At 34.1% G+C, this 24944-nt stretch overlaps 1 protein-coding gene across 1 annotated transcript in view; it reads right to left on the bottom strand.

Annotated features, from left to right (window-relative positions):
• The window catches only part of LOC132943981 (discoidin domain-containing receptor A-like), a 232381-nt gene that overhangs the window by 51700 nt on the left and 155737 nt on the right, over nt 1-24944 (bottom strand). The window contains exon 5 of the mRNA XM_061013176.1: nt 483-714. Within this exon, the coding sequence (XP_060869159.1) occupies nt 483-714 (232 nt within the window). The remainder of the gene's footprint in view (nt 1-482; nt 715-24944) is intronic.

The raw sequence follows: 24944 nt of genomic DNA, 5'->3' as shown, positions 1-24944 counted from the left end.
TTAGAGATTTTACGGACAGTATTATATGCATTTCTTTAAAATATAGCCAGTTCCCATCATGGTTTTTCAGAACACGTTTATTATACAATCTATTGCATTTATGGTATTTTTGCTAAGGAAACAAAAATTTCGTCTTAAAATATCGAATATTTTGATATAGCAATCTCATTTTTCAAATTTTGTCGCTTACTGCTTTTTGGCTTAGGAGGCCAGTAAACTAGAACCCTTATTTTTATTTCTATCAAAACGATTTTTTATATCCATTTTTATTATATTTATAATATTATTGTTATTGTTATCGTCTTCATTTTATTTTTACCTATATACTTTATAAAAAATTGTGCAACATCAATATTTGTATTTCGTAATGTTTACACTTCATTATTATTTTGATAGGGCTTTTAACCAACAACACGATCTAATACATAAGTAAATATATTATGTTATATTATATAGAGAGCGTCCACACATTGTATACGTACTCTGCCTTCTCTTGAGTCTTTGTATTCAACCCATCGGCCAATGGACCTTCTCCAATACTCTACGGTGAAAGCCTCGGTGAACTCTTGTCCCTGACCGTTGCCCCACCGCCCTTGCGTTTCGGTCCACGTGACCAGATGGTCTTCATCCAGGTCGATCTCCAGATATTCTCTGACTTCGCTGCTGATTTGCGCTTTTGGGCACCACGCGCCTCCGTTCTTCTCTTGGCGAATTCTAAAACAACATACCGTACACTGTATTATATTGTTATTATATTAGTATTAATATTAACATAATGTTATTGCGGCCGTGTGCGTTATTCGACGTTTTGTTGACGTTGCATTGATGAATAATAATGCATAATGTAACATAATATTATACCAATTATATTATGATGTTAAGACAATTACGAAAATTTGCTTCGAGCACGACCTCTATAGAAAACTGAAGGTTTCACGTTAACGACGATTTTAAGTGTTTATAGAATTTAAACGTTGAAACGGGATCAATTTTTTTTCTCTTTATGAATACGATTTTGTTATGAATCATTGTTGCACCTAACAGATTACCTATCATAATATTATAAGTATTAGTGAAAATATTAATTCTACATTTCACCGTTTTCTCAACTCAATCCATACCAATCCGTAAAAGTAATAGTATATTGTGTGACAAGGAGGGAAGTATTATGTATACATTACTTTTAATCAAATACGACATTCAAAATGATTACACCCAAGAATATGTATATATGTTTTAACTAAATAATCCTTTACTCCTTTTTACCATTTTATAAAATCTAAAGGCATAGCGTATGGTAAGACACGACAACACACGGTTACAATTGAACAAATACAAATTACAATTCAACTATTACTGCTGGAAACTGTGTATACGTTGAACATATTGATACTAGAACAACACAATGCAGTTCATTTTTTGAAAAACCATTATGTATATTACTAAGGGAATATTAGGCTAGTATATGTATATTAACGATTGTAATCGTCTATAAAAATTGTTGTATAAAAGTTGTTATTATTGTATACAAGGGGGGTTTGGGGTTTAATTAAATTTTTTGTTTGTGTTTTTATAAACAATGAGACGACAGTCACAACAACTTATATAGTATAATATACTATATTTTTATCCGAATTAATATATCATATACGTATTCTATCCGAACAACCATAATATTATACAAGAAATAATTGAATAGGTACGACCAATACGACGGTGTTAAATTTTAATACTACCCGACATACTATTGTTTACTTATAATTTAAAACGACAATTTTTGCGTACGCTCGCTCTAGCTACTACTCCCCAGTCCCCCCCCCCCCCCCCACCCACAACATTACAATAGTCGACTAAGCGGAAATAAATGTCATGTATTTATCATTGTAAAGTCGTGTGACGTGTATTAATGCGGATCTCGTATATCGCTATGATTGTCAAACGGAGTATTTATATGGAACATCGTTAACGTGTTTGTACAGACACATAATATGAACATTGGATGCATTTACTACCGCGAATCGCAATATCGGTTTATTGCCATTATAATATAATATGCATAATAGTATTATTGTTTGTCGTTATTATTATTATTATCATTATCATTATCATCATCATCATCATCGTCATCATCATCATCATCATTAATATTATTAATTTATGATTATTACACGATCGTCGAGCCCCGGAATGCAGCGGCGCTTATGCTGGAATTTCGGTGCTTATAGTACGGCGAAAATTACACAAACGACCGCGCGGATTCTCGGGATAATCTGTGTACAACTATTTCCGAAACATCCGATGGCGTTTGGCGATTTTTCCGCCATCGTGATTCGCACACCCGATCGGCCGGCCGGCCGACGGACGGAAAAACACAATGCCGTCGGGTCCCCGCTGTCGTATACATAATATACACACAACACCGTTATATGAATTTACCATTTACACATAAACCGCCAAAATTGTTCAACAATAATAACGAAAACAATATAGTATTAGATAACAATATCGTATTTTATTGGCCGGCGCGTATATGGGCGCCGCTCGACTCGCGCGAGTGTACATTAATTATCAGCAGCGGGCGGCTAAGGAATTCCGACTTTCCCGAGTGAAATTCTAGGCCTACTATAGGAGCGGGATCTCCGGTTACCGTGATACCGTCTACCACGGTGGATGAGGCACGGGTTGACTTTCAAATTTTGTTACGAATGTAAATATATTACTCTTTCGCACTGTCCGCGCCGATTTACACGCACGACTATCGCAAAATCCTGACTGCAAAAAAAACAAAAATCAATCCCCTCAAACATCAAAAAGAGTGGATCACTGCTCACTGTATAGATTTTAATGCCAAACAACTATTATCCATACGTGAAGAGCGTTTTCGGTCATGATGTAGGTACCTAATGGGTAAAATTGCACAGTTTTGTGTGATTTTTGCGAGAAGTTAAAAATAAATGCATGTACAGAACAATAACCCAACCTTTATAATACGTAAATAATTGTATTAGAGATAGAAGAGATCTTCTGGAATACCATGGTTTACCAGTTTACCAATCTTGTGAAACTATAATATTTTTATGGACGTGAACAGACGGTGAACAATAAACTATTATTTACATCGTGAAATGTATGAATTCAATATCTCAACATAAAAATCATAATGTGCGTACTAACATAGTGTACCTACATTTATTTAAATTTTTTATGTACTAATTTTGCAAGACTAAAAAATATGAACCTAATAAAGACGAAAATACTTAAGCTCAGGCCAGTGTATAATATAAGGACACATCGCAGAAAACGAAAAACTCGAACACGCATAATCTAATTGTATACGGATAACGTTATAAGTTTTCGTTTTGTCTCAAAAAAAAAAACCCATCATAAAATTTAATTATTGTTAATTGTTTCTCAGTTTTTATATTTTTATCGAGCACAATGACGTTGGTACGCCTGTGGTCGTTTTTAAAGCCAGGAACGAACGCTGTTCAAAATAAGTCGTTGTCACTATTTTATACAATAATTGTCTCTCTATAATAGAACCGTATCTCTTGCTGTTGCAGCGAGAGAGAGAGAGACTATATCGTTAAGCAAATTTCCGAACAACCGTAGTAATTAAAGATGATTTTTTTTCTGTGTCCAACATGCAACATCCTATTTATTCCAATCACTGTAAAAGCATTTGTCTTTATTTATTTTATGATTTTTTTTTCTGTGTTTTTCTTTATATTATACAATTTGAAGTATTAATAAAACTTTCTAGTGTATATATACATACACTTTTTTAGCTTAGCACAAGCAATTCATTCCGACTACAGAGCAGCGGTGTATAGAAGTTGTGCAATTTGTTTAATTTCGTTTCGTTTTGATAAAAATGTCTTTTCAAAAAAAAAAAAAAAAAAACATAAAAAAAATCATTTCACATAATTCACGATAACCTAATTAATGACTTTAATTATTTGGTTGGACTTGCAGTTTGTTTGTTGGTTGACAGAAAAAAATCCATCAATAATTAAACTGCGAAAATAATTAATAAAATAAAAAACAAATAAAAACTTTAATTGCTTTTGGACACAACGGTACTGCTCTTAATGGTACGCTGTCCAATTTATGATCTAATTTTATATTTTATTTCCGCCGGTGATTTATCGTTATTGTGCTGCAATTATAACGGATAAAAAGAGATATTAGTACCACCAGAGAGGGCTTTTTTTTTGTTTGGAGCGAAATATAATAACATAATATTATATAATAAAAAACAAAAAATTATTTGTACGTTATAGGTACACACGTGTTACCTGTATGCTCAGTACGATAATTTTTGACTTTCAAGTGTCAAATAAAAACGGTAAAAGTCTTAGATTTAAATTGTGGCTGGTTCAAATCATCGACAAATGAAAAAACAAATATTTCAAATATTAATTTTCAAGATTGTGCTAAAAATAATATAGGTATATTTTAGTCTGGTACAATATTATATGCTGCAGTGATTGAAAACCCGGGATTCGAACTACGGAAGCTGAAAGTCGTGAAAATCGCTAATATCGCGCGTAAAACTATATTATTATTATATTATTATCTTAATATTCGGTTATCCGGTCGGACGGAATTTTAAGAGGACACAACAGTAAAATCACATCTTACGCGGGTGGGATTTATTGTGAAAGCCGGTCTTAGTCATTACCGCGTTGTGATTGTACTAATTGCCCTTATACGGTTAAAATTGTTATGGGTAGGTACAACGCAATGCTCTCCAGTATTGAAACAATCTCTTTAATTTGTTTTCGATAAATTCACAGTTGTTTGATATTATGATTAAATTGTGTTTTTTTACAAGTAAGTAGTAAACACTTATAATTATATGCTGCAAACACCAACCTAATAATTGTATTATTCATATCCATTTGTATTAAATGATTCTCTTTTGACCGTTAAGTAAATAAAATATTATCAACGTGAAAGTTGAGATCATATATGAAGCGTAATGATGACTTTTACTGTGTACATAAATTATAACTTTAAATTTATACCAAAAACCTTGCAGCAGTATAAACACTGACGTAATTCTTAAAGTTTTAATTATAGTTTGATGATTAAATTAAAGCAACGCGTATAGCTCGTATTATAAAATATGTATTGTCTTTTTGATTTATATACCTAATCAATATTATCATTTATTACAGTATATCTGTAGTAAGATATTTCAACTTCAATACTAATCTATATATTATCGAAAATTGTATTTACGTTAAAGTTTGATTAGCCGTAAAAGTGGAAATATATATCGTCTCATTTGTCAACCCTACGTGGATGCTCGCCGACGATTTGTCTCGGAATAAAATTTATTTATAAATGTATTTAACTGTATATTGTGTAGTCGGTGCCGTGTCTGGACTGGACTAAAGTGGTTGTGGGTCCCCAGGGTCCACACAATGCTGAGTCCCAAAATTGAATCACTAAACGTAATTATTTTAAATTTAGAACGTTCAAATGGCGTCAAGCAATTAAAAATTAAAATAAATTGAAATTCTGTAAAATTTGTTTTTGTTTTTTCATTAATTAAAGTGTTACATAAAATTATTACTTGTAAAGAGTGTTTTCAGTGATATATAAATTTAAAAAAATAAGTGAGGCAAAGTTATCAAACTATGCATATTTTATTGTCATTTAATTTTTTATTTTTCTATTTTACTTGTTACATATTATAACATATAGTCAACGTTCCTACATTTATTATTTAGTCGACGGTACACGTACATTAACATAAATTAATATTCGTGATTTGTTGATTCTTACCATGATGGATTTAAACAGTAATAGGGAAATTCATTAGAATAAAATGATATTATGATTTCAAACAGTTGAAACGAGAAAGTCCCGTGTTCAGTGCGTCTGAAGGTACCATGTCAATATATTTACCTACTTAATTACAATACATACATATTATATGTATATAACTCGTGTACACTGTACATAACTATAACAAGCATCGAACCCACGTTAGGTCGTAACCAGGAATATTGGGCAGTGAACACGACCGGAATTCTCGGAACATAACCACAATAGGCCATCCGGTCTCCTCGTACAAAACAGAATATAAAGCTCCTATATATAGTACATAATATTATTATAGTGGCCTGGCAATAAGATTTTACCAGAGTTTATGCGAATAGAGCTTCCACGTCAGTTCATAGCTTACAGCCCGATCGTATTAATCAATAATTAACCGAATATTAGTGTGATATGTATTGTTTTTTATTCGTCGTTCACATTCGTTTCGTTAAATTTGTCATGCATAGGCACTATTAGGATAACGCCACTGAATGACGAGAATATGAATATGAATATATATTATAGAGCCTATACACATATAATACGGTCCCGAATTATATAAGACGAGACGATCAAATGTTTTGAAAAACTTACTTGTGAAATTCACACGCGATAAAACCCCAAACAATATTGGGTATATAATATTATGATATCATGGTAATTCGGTGTGAAAAATTGCGAACGACGTGACGATGCAACGACTGACGAAAACGGGTGCATCTCGAGCGAAAGGCTGCCGTTGCTCGTGCCGTCTATACTTACCCCAGACCCCGCGGGTCTCGGACGCCTTTGAACAACATGACACGACTTAAGATCCGGGTTACGCCAGTGCTTCGCTTACCAGCGAACCCTAACGCGGGCGAGGGCGCGCGCCACCGGGCCGAGGGTGTCCCAACGGCATAATATATTATTATGACGTGTACACGGGCCGCGCCCTCGCACGAGGGTCGTGTTTGCCGTCGTCCCGTATATAATGCGGGGTTGAGGGGGGGGGGGGGCGTGACACCGTGTCAAACGTTATCACTCATTAACGGACCGCGTCAAAAGGATTAAGCCGGAGACCTTTATATTATTATTTTATTGTACACACGAAATGTGTCGTACCTATACCTACACTAGCGGCGGCGGCTCAGTTTTGTGTTTTTTGCTCACTCTTTCGAGCTCGGGCCTTCCGACGGTCGTCCCGCGGCGCGCGGCCCAGATAATAATATTAATGGCGTTTTCCTAATTAAAACCAACATCCCGGTAGAGTCGTCGTCGTCGTCGTCGTCGGCAGCGGCGGCGGTAGTCGCAACGCGGACCGACCGACAAAGTTTTAATGAACATTAATATTGAGAGGGACGACGCGAGTACACAATCACCCGCACACCCGCACGCGCTAACACACACACACACACACACACACACACACACATATATATGTACCCATCTAACGACCCTTGCCGTCAGTATATAATGCACCATACACATACACACACGTATATAATATAATATGCGTACAACTGCAGTCGGTGTAGAACTATTTATATAACATATATACAGTATGTACACACGGCACTGCCGACAAATGACAAACGCGCAGTTTCGTAGAAAGTTCAACGGGCCAAGATCGCAGTGCGCGCGGATTTATAGGGGATGCGGCGGGTGCGTCGTACAGGGGGCGACCGTCTCGAGGGCTCGAGTAGGTTTTTTTGAAGGTCTATAGATTTACGAGAACGATTTTGTTTCTCTGGTGTCCAACCGTACATAATAATATAGGCTATAGGCGTGACACCTACCTAATGGCTGATATATATATTAAAAATACCGATTTAATGTTCGACATATAAGAGGCCTCCCCAATATTATACTATGGTGTACAACTGCATACCAAGTTCCGGCGCTGGACCGAGTCCGAATACCACACAGCTCGTGCCACTCCATGAGTGCGTCGTAAAGAACTGCGTTTCTGAGTGGATGACGATGAAAAAATCGCAATCGTACGTACCAGAAAAACAAAATATTTTCCAGTCGCGTTTATCGTTTGACTAACAATACCATCGAGTAAGGACTATGTATACAACTAAAGTATAATTTACTATGTGTATGATCCTGACATCGAGATTAATTCCGATATCATTATGCGCGTGACCCTTAGCCCTCAGTACTTGTCGTTTTCTGTGTCGCCGTATACGATTTCAGACAAAAATCGCATCCAATCGTCTCATACGGGCCCTATGTGGCTGCAGAATAGCGATTGTTTTCGTCAAAACGTTTTTATGAGCTCATAACATTATTATTACAGGTCGACGGGACGACCGACGACCACCGTCAATGAATGTAAAAACGCGGAGAAAAAACGTAGGTATACTAACCTACCTATATAATATAATGACGACACAGGCACTAAAAAATCAGACTTATGCATCATACATTGGAACCTCCATTTAACGAACTTGACGATTCGTTGTAAAAAATCGTTAGATAATAATAACGTTTCTTTTTTTCACTTGAAAATCTTGTACCTACGAAATTACTATAAATAATAATGTACACAACAGTGTAATATTATAATATAATATCACAGTCCAGTAGATTGAGTCTACTGCAGTCACCCGCCATTTGCTGATTTTTCTTCCAAAGCATTAATAATTTTAAAGATTTAGTAACTTATTGTTTGGTATAAGCGCTTGAGAAAGAGTCTTGTTTTGTCTATATTAAATATGTTGTCAAGTTTGTAATATTTTCAACATTTTGTATAATAACCTATCTTTCCATACGCTGGAATCTTCCTACGGAGAGCTATTATTCATCTGCGACACCGTGAGGTTATTCAATAGCTATACAAAATTAGTCCGTTAAATAGAAATGATATTGAATGAAAATCTCATGGTTCGCTAAAAACAAAATGTCGTTGAATAGAATGTCGTCAAACAAAGGTTGCACTTTATCTTTATATTTTTTAATAGTTAATACTGTTATTTTTACTAAATTAAAACGCCTGTACAATGAGGAATTCTAATCCTCTAATGTTGTCAGCACTTCTCTGAGGAAATATATCCATGAAATGCAACCAGTAAGAGTCTTAACTTGTACGTTTATATTATTACAATATGGACGATAATATAAAGCATCAAATAACTTAAGCCAATAGAATTGAATGTGAACATGTATCCAACCTAACGCTACTCGCTTACCCATACTACTATACTGAGTACTGATAGGCATTATGCTTTTATTTTAAAGAAGAACGGCCAAATATTACAATATTTCAATATTTCAGTAAAAAATAATAACAATATCAAAGAGTAAGTATTGAAGAATTTAATTATCGATCCTCAATTATGTTACCACTTATTTCGTTTTCTATTTACCCAAAATTCAACTAAAAATTATTTTCTAATTAGAGCAATAAGTGCCATTCGTTTTTAAAATAAAGGAAATAACTGTTGAGTGGCTACTGGCTATCACTCAAACCTCTTCGTCTCGTTAAATATACCATCTGTAATGTAGAATAAATTACTTCGGCGAGTATTAATTTCCAAGCCAGAATTTAATAGTTAGGCACCAGCTCGTTCACTGTACCTACTTTGTATATATATGAACTGATCCTGCACGGTTTCCCGTGACAAATTAAACAATGCTAGTGGGTTTACCCTGTCTTAAACTCCGTTAAATGTAAAGTACACATATTATTTTTTTTTTTATTGTTACAGCATCAACATCGTGGTTATTAGCTTACAATATGATTATTTGACAAAAAATGATAGGTTAAATTAAGTTGTACATTTCAATTTTTTTTAAAAAAGTGATAATTTTTTGTATGACAGCATAGGGTCCGACGGCTTCATACAGATTGTCTGGTATTTTCCATTCTTTTCTAGCTTCCGTGAATATTGTACACATATTATTGTAATACAGTAATTTGAGTGGTTTTGACCAAATGTAAGACACAGGTTTAAAACTATAACCAAATACAATAACTATTTTATTTTTCTGTAACCAAATGGTATTTGCCAAATACCAATAGCGACCCTATTCAAACAAAAAAATATTCGTTTTTCCTCCTTAAAGTTCGAATTTTGGAAAATCATTTATTAGTGCATTATTACATGACAATTTTCTTGTCCCTATAATAGCTCTACACATTGATTTGTATTTACGTTGATTATTCGGTCAACAGGGAATTTTCTTTTATCTGTACACAGATGTATACGAAATATATTCGCTTGAATGCGAATTTAGAGAACGAACTGTCATTAAAAGTGGACAGTGGTCACAATCTTTAATACGTTAGTGTTCTTCTGAATGTGAAAAAATTAAAATTAATTCATGATATTATAATGATATTGATTTATTAATTGTTCCCGAAAACGTCCATCATCTCACGGATTCTGTTCCGGAATATAATATTCCGTTGTAACCGAGAGTAGGTCTTGTTCCTTTTTTACACCAAAGTCATACTGCGCGCGTGTCGTCATTTATCATCATCATTTTTGCAGCCGTTTTGAAACTCTACGGTGGTAGGGGGGGGGGGGGAGTTAGCAGCCAGCTCGTTGATTATCTCTCTCCGCTCCCCTCTTCGGCTACAACTTAACATCGTTTCCGAGCATGTTGTTGTTTTTTCGTCTGTTTCGTCTGCGCTTGTAACATTACTACTACTACTACTACTACTACTACAGTTATGCGTACGTCCGTGTGCCCATCTATTTTCGTTTCCCGGACGACAGGGTATCCACCCCCGTTCGACTGCCCGGAAAACGCTTAACACCCGCGCGATCGTTGGCCACTCATCGGGTCACGAGTTTGGATCTTGCCGACGAAACGATTTCCCGCGGGAGATGTATACGCGTACCCGATAGATAAGGTAGATATATCACAGTAATTATAATTATGACGAAAACACAATGTATATCGTGCTATGATTATATGTTTTAATTGCTGTAAGAAAAACTTTGTAGGGACATTGTTGACATCACGTTTTCAAACTTTAGACATTTACGGAACAAAGTTTTAAGTACAAAAAAAATTGTGAATTTTCAGGATTTTTAATAAAAAAAATTAAATAATTTTGTAATTTTATCTATGATTAAATTTTTTTTATTGCACAAGTCTCCAAAACAATAGCACCCGATTTCCGTCTATATGGTAGTGCATAATATGTACTTACAGGCTATATTATTATAATAATAGTATGTAGCATTTCGTATTAGAGTCGTTCACCTGTAATCGTCTCTGGCAAAGTTTTCAGTAAAACTTTTAGAATACTCACTAAACCACTGCGCGCGTTTGCTAGTAGGGTAACTTCAACACTATAGTCACTATTAAATATCATTTATTATTCCTAGAAAATTGTCTGGCACCGATGAAGAGTTGTCATATTTCCCCCCGTTTTTCGTCAATCAAATATCGTTATAGCATGTGATTCGGAGATCGTTTTTCATTTTGTTTTTGCATATCATTATTAAAACGCTGGAAACTCGAGGCTTATTATAGGACCTTGGATGTGTGTGATCGTGTACACTGTATAACATAATATACAACCGGCAGAGAGATGATTTGAAATTCCATCTTCCCTTTCAACCGACATAGTTATATCTACGATAGACCCGTCGAACATTGCATACATAATCTAGTGCCCATTATTTGTTATAGTTTGAAATATCAAATGAGTGTATGGATATAGAGATCAAAATACCGGGAAATATCCCAAACAAATGGGAGTATGATTCCAGTGGGACGGGGGAGGAAACAACCGTGTCTTATTCGAAAACAAACCCAAGGTTCTGCGAACATTCGTACACAATAATCGTGTATGGATATACGATTGCTTATATTATAATATCTACTGCGTGGAATAAACTGAGACGACGCAAATGCCCCCAACTCGCCGGGAGCGGTCCGCGATCAGCCCTGAGCCTCTAAACGAATATCTCTCTCCGTTTATATTATACAGATATACCCTGACATTTTGCACTTGTGCAGTGCAGTGTTGTATGTATATACACCTAACCTTTGAAGGGTTGGCAGAAAACATGTCATACCGAAAGTTGTCGAAAAAGATCAAAGAACGTGTTTATAGCATAAAAAAAATATTCGAACAAACGATTGAGTTGTCGGAGTGAGCTTGGCTGCGTAAAAGTTCAAATTGGCCGCAACTGGTGAAAACAAACTCCAAAAAATTCCGAAAGTCTTCTGACATTGGCCAATACTATAGTGGAGAAGAAATCGTTTAGTACAAACGAAAATGTCCCGACAAACTGTAGATGCGCCGCCAGCGTGGGCTTTCGGCTGCGCGACATTTCGAATCGGTATAGACTAGAGTAAAGAAAGTCCAATAATGATATTTTGGACGGGTTGGTTGGACAATATCAGCTGCCAAGTCCACAGCGGTTTATTACGTTTATTCTTACTTATATTATCGTCGCCGTTAACAGGAGATGCGCGATGCAAAAATACTTCAGCCTGTAGGGGTAAGAAAATAAGCTACTCGTCGTCGGGTTAAATGTAATCATTAACTCTTGGATAACATGCGTGCCCAGATATTATGTGCACTTGATGCATTATACAATATACGCAAACCGATGCCGTCTCGCCACGATGGCACAATACCGCGCGCGACTTACCCAATACCGGGTATGTGTATAGTAATAATATGATAATCGCATATTATAATGTACCCACCGCAGACGCGATCATAAACTTTTGCTCCGATATGCCATAAACTTTTTAAACGGTATGTTCCTTTAATGCATATAAACATATATGTTATTATATTTTTCGTATATATTATACGTCATATTATATGTTGCGTAACACAATCAAATAGCGTACAGTGGTTTATAGTGCGACGAAAGGCGGCACACAAGTGGAGGCGGTGGAAAAGGTTGCGGTCTCTGCACAGCACACGCTCGGGCGTTCCCGCGCGTTGATGTTTACACTGAGCAAAGGCCCGTCGGAATTTTTATTCGGGATTTTTATGCGCGTGGAAACTGTGCCTTTGGGACGCGAAAAGCGGATGTAACTGTTTTTTTTTTTTTTCGCAGGTAAACGAAAACGCACAGAAAAAACAACCGAACGCTCGCCTATATGTGCGCGTATTCAAACTGGCAGATTTGTATTCCGAATTCGTATACTTACGGCACACTTTCCAAATGTTAACCCCACCCCATCCTCCCCACACACTCGCCCACTCACCCAAACCATATTTCATTTTCGTGTATATATCACACATTAAGTGCGCGCGCGTATGATATGCCCCCGTGTTCCGCGCCGACGCGGTGGCGGTCCAGCCGAATAAAAAGCTTAGCTAGGTATGTAAATTTAAGGTTTTTTATTTATAAAATATTACATCATGCTCCTTTATTTTTCATTTTAGGTTTTTGAGGACTGGAGGAGATGCGCGGAATTTTTACGAGACATATTTTGTCTTATTTTTTTGTTCGAGAATGCAATTTTTACGATGACTTTTCCCTCGGAGAGTTATGCGTTTTTGGTTAAACATTTTTTTTCGAACGCGCTTAACGAAACAATCGGATCGACGATATCTTATTATATGTAGTTATAATATATTAATATTATAATGCACCGAGCGTTGACCACAGTCGTATTCAATATACAATAAATATATATTATTTGTAGGCACCTGTGTATAAGGCGGTTCATTTAAGTGATTACCATCGTTATTTAAAAAGTTTTAACTATTTTTCGTAATAGTTTTTGTATCATTATCGTTATATAAGACTTGGATGCCAAAATATATTTTTAATATATTTCAATATGCAGAATGTTTTTTGGAGCATTTTGATAGGTTAAATATAAATCAAATTTTGAACTAATAAACTATTATAGTTACAATTGTTATAAGCCAGTATGGCTCGAAATTCAAGCGTATCGAATTAGTCCGTTATTTATTTAATAGCCTGATATTTTCAAAAACGATAGGACTTAAAATTAATCTAGAAACTTAAATGGTCCACTCTATACTGACTATATATTGTACGCATATTTTATTTATTATTGTCGTATTGTATTCGTTTTTACTGGACGTTTCTGTTTTTCTTCGCGATTCGCGTCCCGTTACGTCGCATTAACATCATACTAAATTGTGTGTATACAAAGTGCGTAAGCAACGTACGAGAAGGTTCTACGATTACGACTGTTCAGAATATATTATATCTTGGCACGACAAAAACGTGACAAATAAATCGACGAAATGGATAGGTACGGCACAAATATTATAATGTCGACGATGTGGGTATATTGTATTTTTTCAGACACGGTTACACGCAGCAGTTATCGAATTTTTATTCGACTTCGCGTAACGCGATCTCGCCGGGTTTATTTTTTATTTATTTTTCATTCTCTTATTTTATCGTAGGTAATGGATTCGTCGTGCCCTCAGGTACCTCAGGTTGTTTTGACGCAGTAGGTATAACCTACACCCTGCGTTTACATAATATATTAATATTAACCCGCTTGTCCGTATTCATCCCTCCGTGACCCCGATAGTTGTTTTCCGTGTATATATTATATAACATAGTATTACATGGCTATGATAATATAATATTAAAAACATCATAATATAATATGTTTTTCTTGTCATTACGTCACATATCCCGTGTATTATACTTGCATATCGTCTCGAAGGCCGTACATAGGGGAGAGGGGATCATTTTGCATTGGGTCCCATAATATTGTATTACAATTTTTAGGGGGCCCATTAAAAATTGCAGATGTACCGTTGTGTGTTAGCCAGATTTGTACAAATTATTTGTCTGAGGGAAATTTCAAAAATAAATATTATTATATTATAAACAAGCTATGTTTTCTGTTACTTATCCTACATTATTGTACTTATCATAATTTATTTATTTATTAATTAATTTACGGAATAAAAATTCCTTATTTAGTACAGCACACAAAAATAATACAATAATTTAACATAATTAACATAAACAAGGGGCGATGGCCCAAAAACAAAAAAATACAGCAAAATTACAGGTACAATAAATATCAATAACTATAATAATTAGGACACAACTAAAATTACATACATGATATAACAAAATAAATAAAAATATACTACAAGATCAATAACACCATATTAAGGTGAACTAAGAAAGGCGGGGTGCTCGTTACCCAAACGCATCATGCGGTCAATTGGTTTGTTCCTACCGTAATTGGTGCAATGGAAAGGTACTTTAAAAGGAACGCGAGACCTTGTGGAACGATGTGGAACTTTAAAGTTTACTTGTGCGAGCAGTGAAGGGGCATTTATAGAACGACAGATTAACTTTCCCAAAAAGCCTAGGTTAGCTTTAACGCGTCTGTCTGCTAAGGATGTGAGGTTAAGTGCATGCAATACTGGAGATTACTGGTCATGAGGAGGATGGAAAATGTTTAGCATGTATGCTGCGGACGACAAAAAGCGCCTTTGAATTCGCTCTAAGTGGCAAGAATCAATTACCACAAACGGGTCCCAGAGCACAGACGCATACTCTAGTAAGCTTCGGACTAAGAGCAATAGACAGTCTTGAGAGATCCAGACAGTTTGAATTCTTTCATGGTGCGCATTATGAAGCCAAGTGACTCGAGAGCTCGGCAGCAGATGGAGTCAATGTGAGGGCGGAAGTTAATATCAGCAGTGAAAAGAATCCCCAAGTCGTTATTGCTTGTAACTCTATCAATCACTGAACCAAATAATATTACATTATTGTCGCGGTGCAGAAGTGTGAAGATTAACGATAAAAATATAACAGGGATAATGATCCCGAAAAACTTTAGGGTGGCTCTGTATAGTAGTGTTGCATATTTCACTCATAATGTATGCCACATAAACTAATAAACCACCGAGAGAACATGCCAAATTCCGTACATCCCCACTCGACGACAACCTTCCGTCGAGGCCAGTTCCATCATGGCAGGGTGTTGAGTGGGGATGTGCAAAAAAAACAGATTTTCTTCAGGCCGCCGAGTTATCTCTCGCTGGACAGAGTACCTAAGTACTAAATATAAAATGCCAACATATTATTTTCCTCGCGGATCGAAGGATGTAAAATCGTTAAAATGTTTCAGTGTTAATGTAATAAGTATAATATAATGTTAACAGTGTCTCACTATATTGTTATATAGTCAGTGTTAACGCCGTGGACCGGCGGGAAGGGAAAATTAAAATAAAACAATTTAGATAAAAACAAAATTGCCGTGCGAAATGCGTTCGTTTTGGGATTGAGTGTCGGTTTATAGGCCAAGTGCACTGGAATACACCGTTAGAGAACGTGCACAGACGTGCTGTTATGTTGTTGATCACCGAGAGGATCGAATAGCTTAAAGGTTTTTACGATGATGCTATTTTTTTCTTTTTTGTAAACAGTGTAAACACTCTTAAAGTTTTAAACGTAGATATTATAGTTAATACCGGTATTATGTGTGTGTTTTTGTGAAAAAAAAATATTTATATGCATACAGCGAGTTGTATTGATTATTAAAACTAAACATATTATACTAAACAATATATATTATATTATTTTATATAGATATTAGATATTTTAATAATATATATTGTATTCATATAATATGCCTACAGTCTACTTAAGCCTTAAGTAATGCCACCAGTTGTTCAGTTACTATAAGATGATTGTTGAATTTTGTTCTATAAACATATAATTACATTTTTATGTAGCTGTACCTTGGATCATAAATAATGCGATCCGATATCAAAAATAAAATGTAATATTAAACTACCTTCCTCGTCGGTGATTGGACACCATTATTATAATTAATTATTATTATTTAGTTAACATCCAACAGCTTTAATTTAGAACGAGTTCCAGGCAGTTCGAAACATTTTTCAAAGGCCGTAGCAGAATATTTATTTAATTACAAATAAAATCAATTTGCATTATTGACTTATGAATAGATAACTCGTTTGATTTCATATCATCGCGTTATTAACGTTATTTATTTATTTTATTAAAACAGTTAACTAATCCATATCAAATTTTTCAAACGCCAGTTTTAATTAAATTAATATAGTTTTATAATTTTAGTGAGTAATATCAAAAGTGTAACAACAAGCATATTCTAAAAAAATAACTTGCTGAGTTTCAGTCTTTGAATTATTCTAAAAGATAGAAACCAATATTCTAAAATAAAATGTTTTCATTTTAAGAACACTTCATGGAGTCATTTCTGTTGAAAAATTTTAATTTAAAGAACGTAGACTTAAAAACATAATATATATTTATTGTAAGATATTACATATACGCATAAGAATACCCATACTTAATATTATATTACATTAATGATTAATAACTACTCAACATATTTAAAATTTTTTTATTATTACAATATTAATGTGCAATGTTTAAAAAATATACTATGGGTGGGTAAATGTTTGTTATAATATCATAATAAATTCAGACCTTTTTAAAATAGATTTTGTCAGAAGTATATATAACCACAGTTTGGTTAGAAGATAAATCGTTTGACATACAGAGCTTTAAACTTAGAATAGGTAATGAAATGTACGACGTGTTTTTAATAATAATAAAAAAAAAAAACTTTATTGAACTATACCTACCAAATAGATTCATCGATAGTGGACGTAGTTACCTATAAAGTAATATTATATTACGATGATAATAATAATTATTGGTAATAGTATTATACGTCATATACATAAATTGATAAATTACATATTAACCATAGCTATATAGGACGGGTACAGTGTACTGTAGTTGTATTTCGTAAACATTATTATAATGCTTATTGTTCACACGTGTTGTACGTTTGAACGAATTAGGGAAGTACATAGAAGTATCATAGATATTCTCTACAAATAAGTATAAGTTTAATATTATATAAATATAGTTTTTATTTTACATCGTGGAATGCGTAAAAAAAATTCTAGAATTTCATACGTCTGTTCTTGCCAAATTACATGATCATCTGAAATACTACCAAATGCGAAATTGACGCGTACTGTGAGTAGGATCATATTAATGTTTTGCGCTTGTAATTTTCCAAATATTATAAAATTGTCGCGGTCGACCGTTCTCGGCAGATACGCGAGATAATAATATTATCTAAAATATTTCGTCCGTTTTCGCTGCTCTCGTGGTTTCTTCATATTATGATTTTGCGGCCGTTATAACTTATAACGCTGTAAAATTTTTCACTGACGTGTTTGTTCGAAAAAAAAATAAAAGCCAATAATAATATGTCTATATATATATATATATGTAAAAACATCCCTGGAACCGAGTACACAATCTCGATTGTAAATATTATTTCCCAATCTACGACACACACTTCAACAGTGCTGGAGCAAACAGATAGATATACTCTTTATCGAATTCGATTCACACACAAAGGGTGTTCTCGTACACCTACGTATTTTTGTACATCCAATACATTGTATATTATATATTCTCACATAATATGTATATATTATACATGCACTTGGTGTAACTTTGTGTTTTCTCCGGAAGTGTTGAAATCCAAATCCTACATAATATTATTATTATAATATAAAATTATTGCCTACGATATTTCAATTTCACCGCACGACAAGTGCAACATTTGCATATTTACTTTGAACGCGTAAAAGATGCACCAATAGCATCTTGACGTAACCTTATAGCGGTATCATAATATCGTTACCACGCTTGGTAGTACGTAGATACATCTTTAGCTGCTATACACATATATATTGTATTACGTTATGTACCTACACTTATAGTAAAAAAAATAATAACGCACTTTGCACCGTAACAATATTATGTGATTCGAGTCGTACGCGTTCGTCCAAAAGCACAATAGTAATATTTTTATTATTTTATGACAATAATACTAGTACAATATTATTATGTATTAAACAAAAGGTATACTTGAGATGGCGCGGAACTGGATTCGAAATCACATTATCTTCTTTCTACATTGTGAGTCTACTCAATACAAGCGCTAATAAAAATATAGTAATTAGTACTTGTGAACATCATGCTCTAAGTGGATTTTTGGAGTGTTGTAAAATATTTTCTTACTATATAATATTATATGTATTCGCACATTCCGTACGTATTATTGTCAAGTGTGTGTACTCAACCAAGTTAATTAAATGATGAAAGGAAGTCTTTTTCTTTGTTGCGTTATCAACAATTTCGAACACGTTTTTTTACGTTTCAATAATACCACTCATGTACTATGTACAGTTCTTCATTGTTATATACTTACTTATATAATATAATACGTAGATACGAAAAAAAAAAACTCTTGGGCGATATTGGCAACATTTTACGGTGTAGGTACCTACGTGATATTTTCTGATTTTGATGGTCCATCATTTTACCTATATGATTAACCGAACACTGATTCTGAATTAAAACACTTTGATTCTTGTAGAAGATCACTGGTATTTATGATTTTGTTTGGAAGGCGTTTTATAAAGATTCAATTTCGAAAAAAAAATCGTCCAAAAGAGCTAATTACTATCAGTTAAATTTAATTGTATACCTATACGGTATAGGTACGTATCATTATAATTATTTCCATTACCCATTAGAGTATTATACCTCATCGATTCCATTAGAACAGAGTGAAAGCCGTCGAGCACTCTATTACTTATAGCAGGTGGCTGTATCCAAATTACGCGATCGAACAAAATGACTAATAAGTATGCGCTTTTAGGTAGGTAATGGATGTTTGCATAGATCGTAGAATGCGGAGAGACAATTGAGTACCTACCCACCGCAAAACAAGTCTACTATTATATTTGTAATGCAGGCGAAATCAGTACGGCCGGGAAACCTTTTCTCATCGCATGCAGATAACGTAAGTAACCTATAATATAATTCGCGGTCAAGATATCGTCGACCGTTTCGCGCGAGTGTTCTCTCTCCGAACTCCACCACTGTAAGGTCTATATTGTATACGACAGTCAATGACGATGATTCATCGCAGAGCATCGTATGCCTATTGTCTATAATAACAATTATATATAGTCGCGTGATTATCAACCAGTGATGCTCGGCCACTGAGTGGGTGGTCGACAATGTGTACGGTGATATAATTATACATAGCTTTCGATTTTCTCTTCATAACATATATACCGGCACATGTGAATAGAGAAACGGGCACGAATCGACGACGGAATGTTGTTCGGTATTTTGGCTTTAGTTTTGCGGTAGCCGGGCACATCATATATATATATATATATATATTTGCTATACGCGTGTGTGTGTACGTATATATATATATATATGTAGATAGGTACTATCAGAATGCTAATCGTGTTCAACGGGGTGGGAATTAATTACTTTGTGTACAAGTAAATCATTCATCAGCGTGCGACGACCTCTCTTTCTCTCGCCCGTCCTCCACCTCACCCACTTACCAACCCCCCCCCCCCCCCACCCACACACGCGCTTGCGCTATTCGCGCAAAGGCGTACAGCAGGTACCATAATAATATATAGCGACTACACGAGGGAAAGCTGTCAGCGGCGTGCGAGCGCGGTCCGGCAAGTCCGAATAGACAATAATCGGTCAACGAAATAGTGGTGTGGGTATAGCGCGGGCCCAGTACGCGCCTGCGCCGATTATTCGGATTGATTTCGACAGCGCGTACACCGTATTATTATACACGTATATAGGCAAAATCATGTGTATATATGGGAATATCAGTAAGTTATATTATATATATTATATATGTATATACTCGCGCCGCACTACGGACGCCGGCTCGAGGGATTTTTAATTAAAACTCGCGCCCCGATCGTATACGATATATTATTGTAAAGGTACGACGCACAGTATAAATAATATAATACAAATATACGATACCGTATTTATAATATTGCACTACATAATAATATCGTGTGGGGGGACACGACGCGCTCGCGGACAGGACGATTTTTTTCCCCATACTATGATATTATGCGTAATATTATAATATTTATATATTATATGACATCCGACCGATACCCGCAGGCCGCAGCTACGCTATTATTATAATATAGCTGGTAAGTATAATGGGTATGCCGGTCTCGGTGTTCGCACTTGTTTTTTCGCTCTCCCGCATATTATAAACAACACGACTGACGAGAGAATGAAAAAAAAAATAAATAAAATAGTATATAAGGGAAACGGTCAATATTCGTCTGCAGCGAGCATCGTTTATACCCGAAAACAACACGCATTTTTCAAACGTCCGGGTTTAATGTGCACGCGATACGTTATTTCCAGGAGTAAGTTTACATAAAAGATTTAACCGCGTAAAAAATTACACCGTATTAATTTCAAAACTATCCAATTAAGTAAGGGTGCGTTACAAATTAGGATTCCGAGAGTGTTGGAAAAAAAATTAATATGCAATATTATTATATTTTATTGATACGACTGTTTTTTTTAGAGAATTTATCGCGGACGTTGTCAGAATAATATGACGTTCCTGTTTTTGTTATTGTAATGTTGTGTATACCTATAATGTAATTAATTATAACAATAATGACGCGAACAATGTTTAAACCACCCCTCCCCCCCCCCCCACTCCACCACCAATACCCTGTAATCGGTAGTACATAAAACGTCGTGCAATGACAGTGATCTAACAGTTCGAATTGGATCGGATCGACATTAATAATGTCTAATCGCACCGCCGTACGACCGACGTCGGCCAAATTAAATCTTACCTGCCAATTACGCACGCAATGGACACACATACTTGACACATATGCGACTTATTCATTTAAACGAAATGTCGACGTCAAATCTATTTAACAATGTATACACAATGTAAAACCATCAAGTCGTACTAACCGATAGCATATATTATAATAATAATATTATGCCGGTACTATCGTTTGATGTATATTGTATATATATATATATATATATATCACATGTGGCGACGATGTAATGGTAAAAATGTATTTCGAGCAACAAGTTTTGATTATTTTCAAAATAAATCAATCAGACCGAGAAAAAAATCTAAATTGAAATGCATCAAGTAGGTATGCGAAATAAACGTTTTTATCAATATTAAATAAGTGTAATAATAACTATTAATTTAACTAATTGCTATGTTTAAACGATCAAAATAGGTACTGTAAACAATAGTTATAACAAATTATTATAAGTGAAAATTTTAAAATGCATTTAGTTAACGATTTTGTATATAATATTTATTTTTTTCCCATGATTGTTGATAATTTTTTGATATTTTATGTTTCTTCTTTTTCACAATAAAAACTCGCCTGGAATAGCCTTTTTAAAAAATATAAACTAAATTAAGTAAAATTATGCACGCATAATAATAAATAGCGTATAATAAATCTTTGAAGTGCTTTTGCGGCACCTGTTATTTAATTTTCCGAATGGTATGAATTTTTTTTACTTAATTTGTATAGGTATTATATAGGGACTGTAATAATTTAAAGAATGGTATAAAAAGAAAGGCTATCCTATAGAACAATTTAATTTAGGCATGCTTCAAGAAGGTATATTATTTTTTATGTCAGATCAATTGACAAAATTATCATAGTTAACAATAATTAATTTACTTATTATTCTAAAAAAAAATAATAATAACAATCTAATAGCTGCCTACTTATTAAATATGATTTTAATTATTGAGAATTATCATAAACCATCGTATCCGCCCTATAACGTATCATGTCTCCGTGTCTATAACAATGACATTAGAAACGCAATAATATCTTTTAGTTTTTAATTTTCCCAATAATATCTATATGAATATATAAAAAAAATGGGTATAGTTGCCTAGATAAATATTGGATACTTAACACAAATTATATAGCTTAATCGATATTAAGAAATTGTACCGCAGTGCACCTAATAAACGAGCACAGACATAAAAAAATTACATTATTAACGCTCATCGTATTTTTGTATACATAAAATTGCACACTTATAATATATTTTACGTTTTTAATTGTTTGATTCATGCTCCTTTATCGACTTTTATAAAATCTTTTAATTCTTGGGAATTATCTCCCCCTGTAGCTCGTATAAATTATTATAGAACTGCTGCCACCTCATCCTATTTCTTCGATAACATATTACGGTATAATTGTATTCACTCGAAACAGTTTTACATAAAACAACGTTCACCATATTAGCTATAATTTAATTAAAACATTGTAACAACAACCATCTACTCGTTCCACCTACTGTATGACCTATGCAGCTGGAAACGGCAATGTTAGTCTGATCGATATGTCGTTCTCATACAGTGAACATCTGTCGTCGTCGCCGTCGGCTATTTTTACCATCACATTTTTGACGAAAATAATAATATTTCGCTTATTGATTTTATCGTTAACGTGAAATGGACACCGCCGTCGCCGTTTAAGACCAACAAAATTGGTAACGCACGTACGGCGTAATATTTCCAAAGTATTGGAATAAAATTACCGATAATGTAAAATAAAATACGTTCGAGCCTAAGTTTTTCAACCCCTCGACGAAGTCTTACAGGAACAGAGAAACCTTTTTTACCACTACTTTTCACTGTTGTACGTAAGATTTTGTAAATACCAAAAGGCTTACTCTCCACATTATATGGCGTTCGTTCAAGCAGTAAAAGGTTTTTCATATATAATGGGAAGTAGGAAATCGTACTAGCTATTTTTCTTGTTTACCGACCCTTTCAAGATATTTTATAAAATCCAACTTAGAAATTCGAAAATCTCATTGGATCATTATAAATGTTCACACTCGATTTTATATTCAAAGCAAATTAATCGAATAATATTACAACCCACGTTACTTAAAAATAAATTTAAAACTAAAAAATATTTCAATCAATCATTAAAATAATTATAAAAATTTGATAAAAATTCTGACAATGAAATATAATATACGTTATATACTTATATTATAATATTATAAATAGCAGTTGCATGTCGTGTATTAGGAACAAGGCGATAGCCATGTTTTATTATTCATTAATAAGATCATTTTATTTGAAATGGTGGTGTGTTGTGTATTGTACATTTACAAGTGTGTCATTCACAATATGAACGACCTTCTAAAATCAAAGATTCTACAGTATAAAGAAATTTAAAAATGACATCGCCGCACAATTTAAAAAACGATTCACCGTAAATTCAATTTTCAATATTTGTAAGTGGATTTTCAAGGTTTATGAAATTTGTTTTAGTAATATGTTGAAGTTCAATTAATTAGCTATTAAAAAAAAAAAAAATATTAAATTAATATACGAATTTTTTTTGATCCTATAGTCTAGTAAAAGTGATACTAAGTTGATACAGTATAGTCGGTGAAAATGCCCAAGTCTTTGGAATTATCAACTATTAATTGTTGAATATAATCAATGCAATAAACCAACCCAAATAGAAATCGTTAGGTGTTGGCCGTTTATCTTACATGCCAAGAGCTTTAGACGGTCGCGCACGAATCGAAAAACAGTTGCCCGCCGTTAAAGTATACCAGTGGATTAAACGATTTGGTATCTTCTGGTACCCGGCATTACACAGGGGTCACTAAATCATCCATGACATCATTTTAAAACCGATAGGTACGTCATGCCTCGCTCGACTCAGAATCTTAACACAATACATATATAAATAAAATGAAATAATTTATAGGCTCTTTATATATTTTTTGTTTTGCTTTAACGCTTGAGATCCGTGATGAACGATACAGTCGTATTTTATTCGGGATACGGTCTTATTGAAAAGTCAAAACATACGGATCGCAAACGTTGGAAAAATGAATGCGTTGAACGTACATTTAACTATTCATTGATAAAGTTCTGAAAGCCTTATACGCACCATTATCCGGTACCGTATACCGAAGTATTATAAGTTTATAAGTTATTTTCGAACGTTAAGTACGGTGTATAAAGTCTATACGATATTAAATTTAAAAAAATCAAGCGGAGATATAATGCGCGATGATATATTATGTTTGTGTTAAGTTTATGAAAACTTATATGCAAAACGTTGTCCTCTAAATGATTATACAGTTTTAAAGTACGCAAAAGTATTGGTACCTACAGAAGATACAAAACTTTAACAGTTTTTGTTTTCGATGTGATTTGACTGATTTGTTGTAATGTATGTAATCTAATAATCTAATTAATTGTTA

Source organism: Metopolophium dirhodum, chromosome 4, assembly GCF_019925205.1.
Source record: "Metopolophium dirhodum isolate CAU chromosome 4, ASM1992520v1, whole genome shotgun sequence".
Lineage (NCBI taxonomy): Eukaryota > Metazoa > Arthropoda > Insecta > Hemiptera > Aphididae > Metopolophium > Metopolophium dirhodum.
Note: the sequence above shows the minus strand (reverse complement) of the source record. Positions and strands in the feature narration are given on the sequence as shown.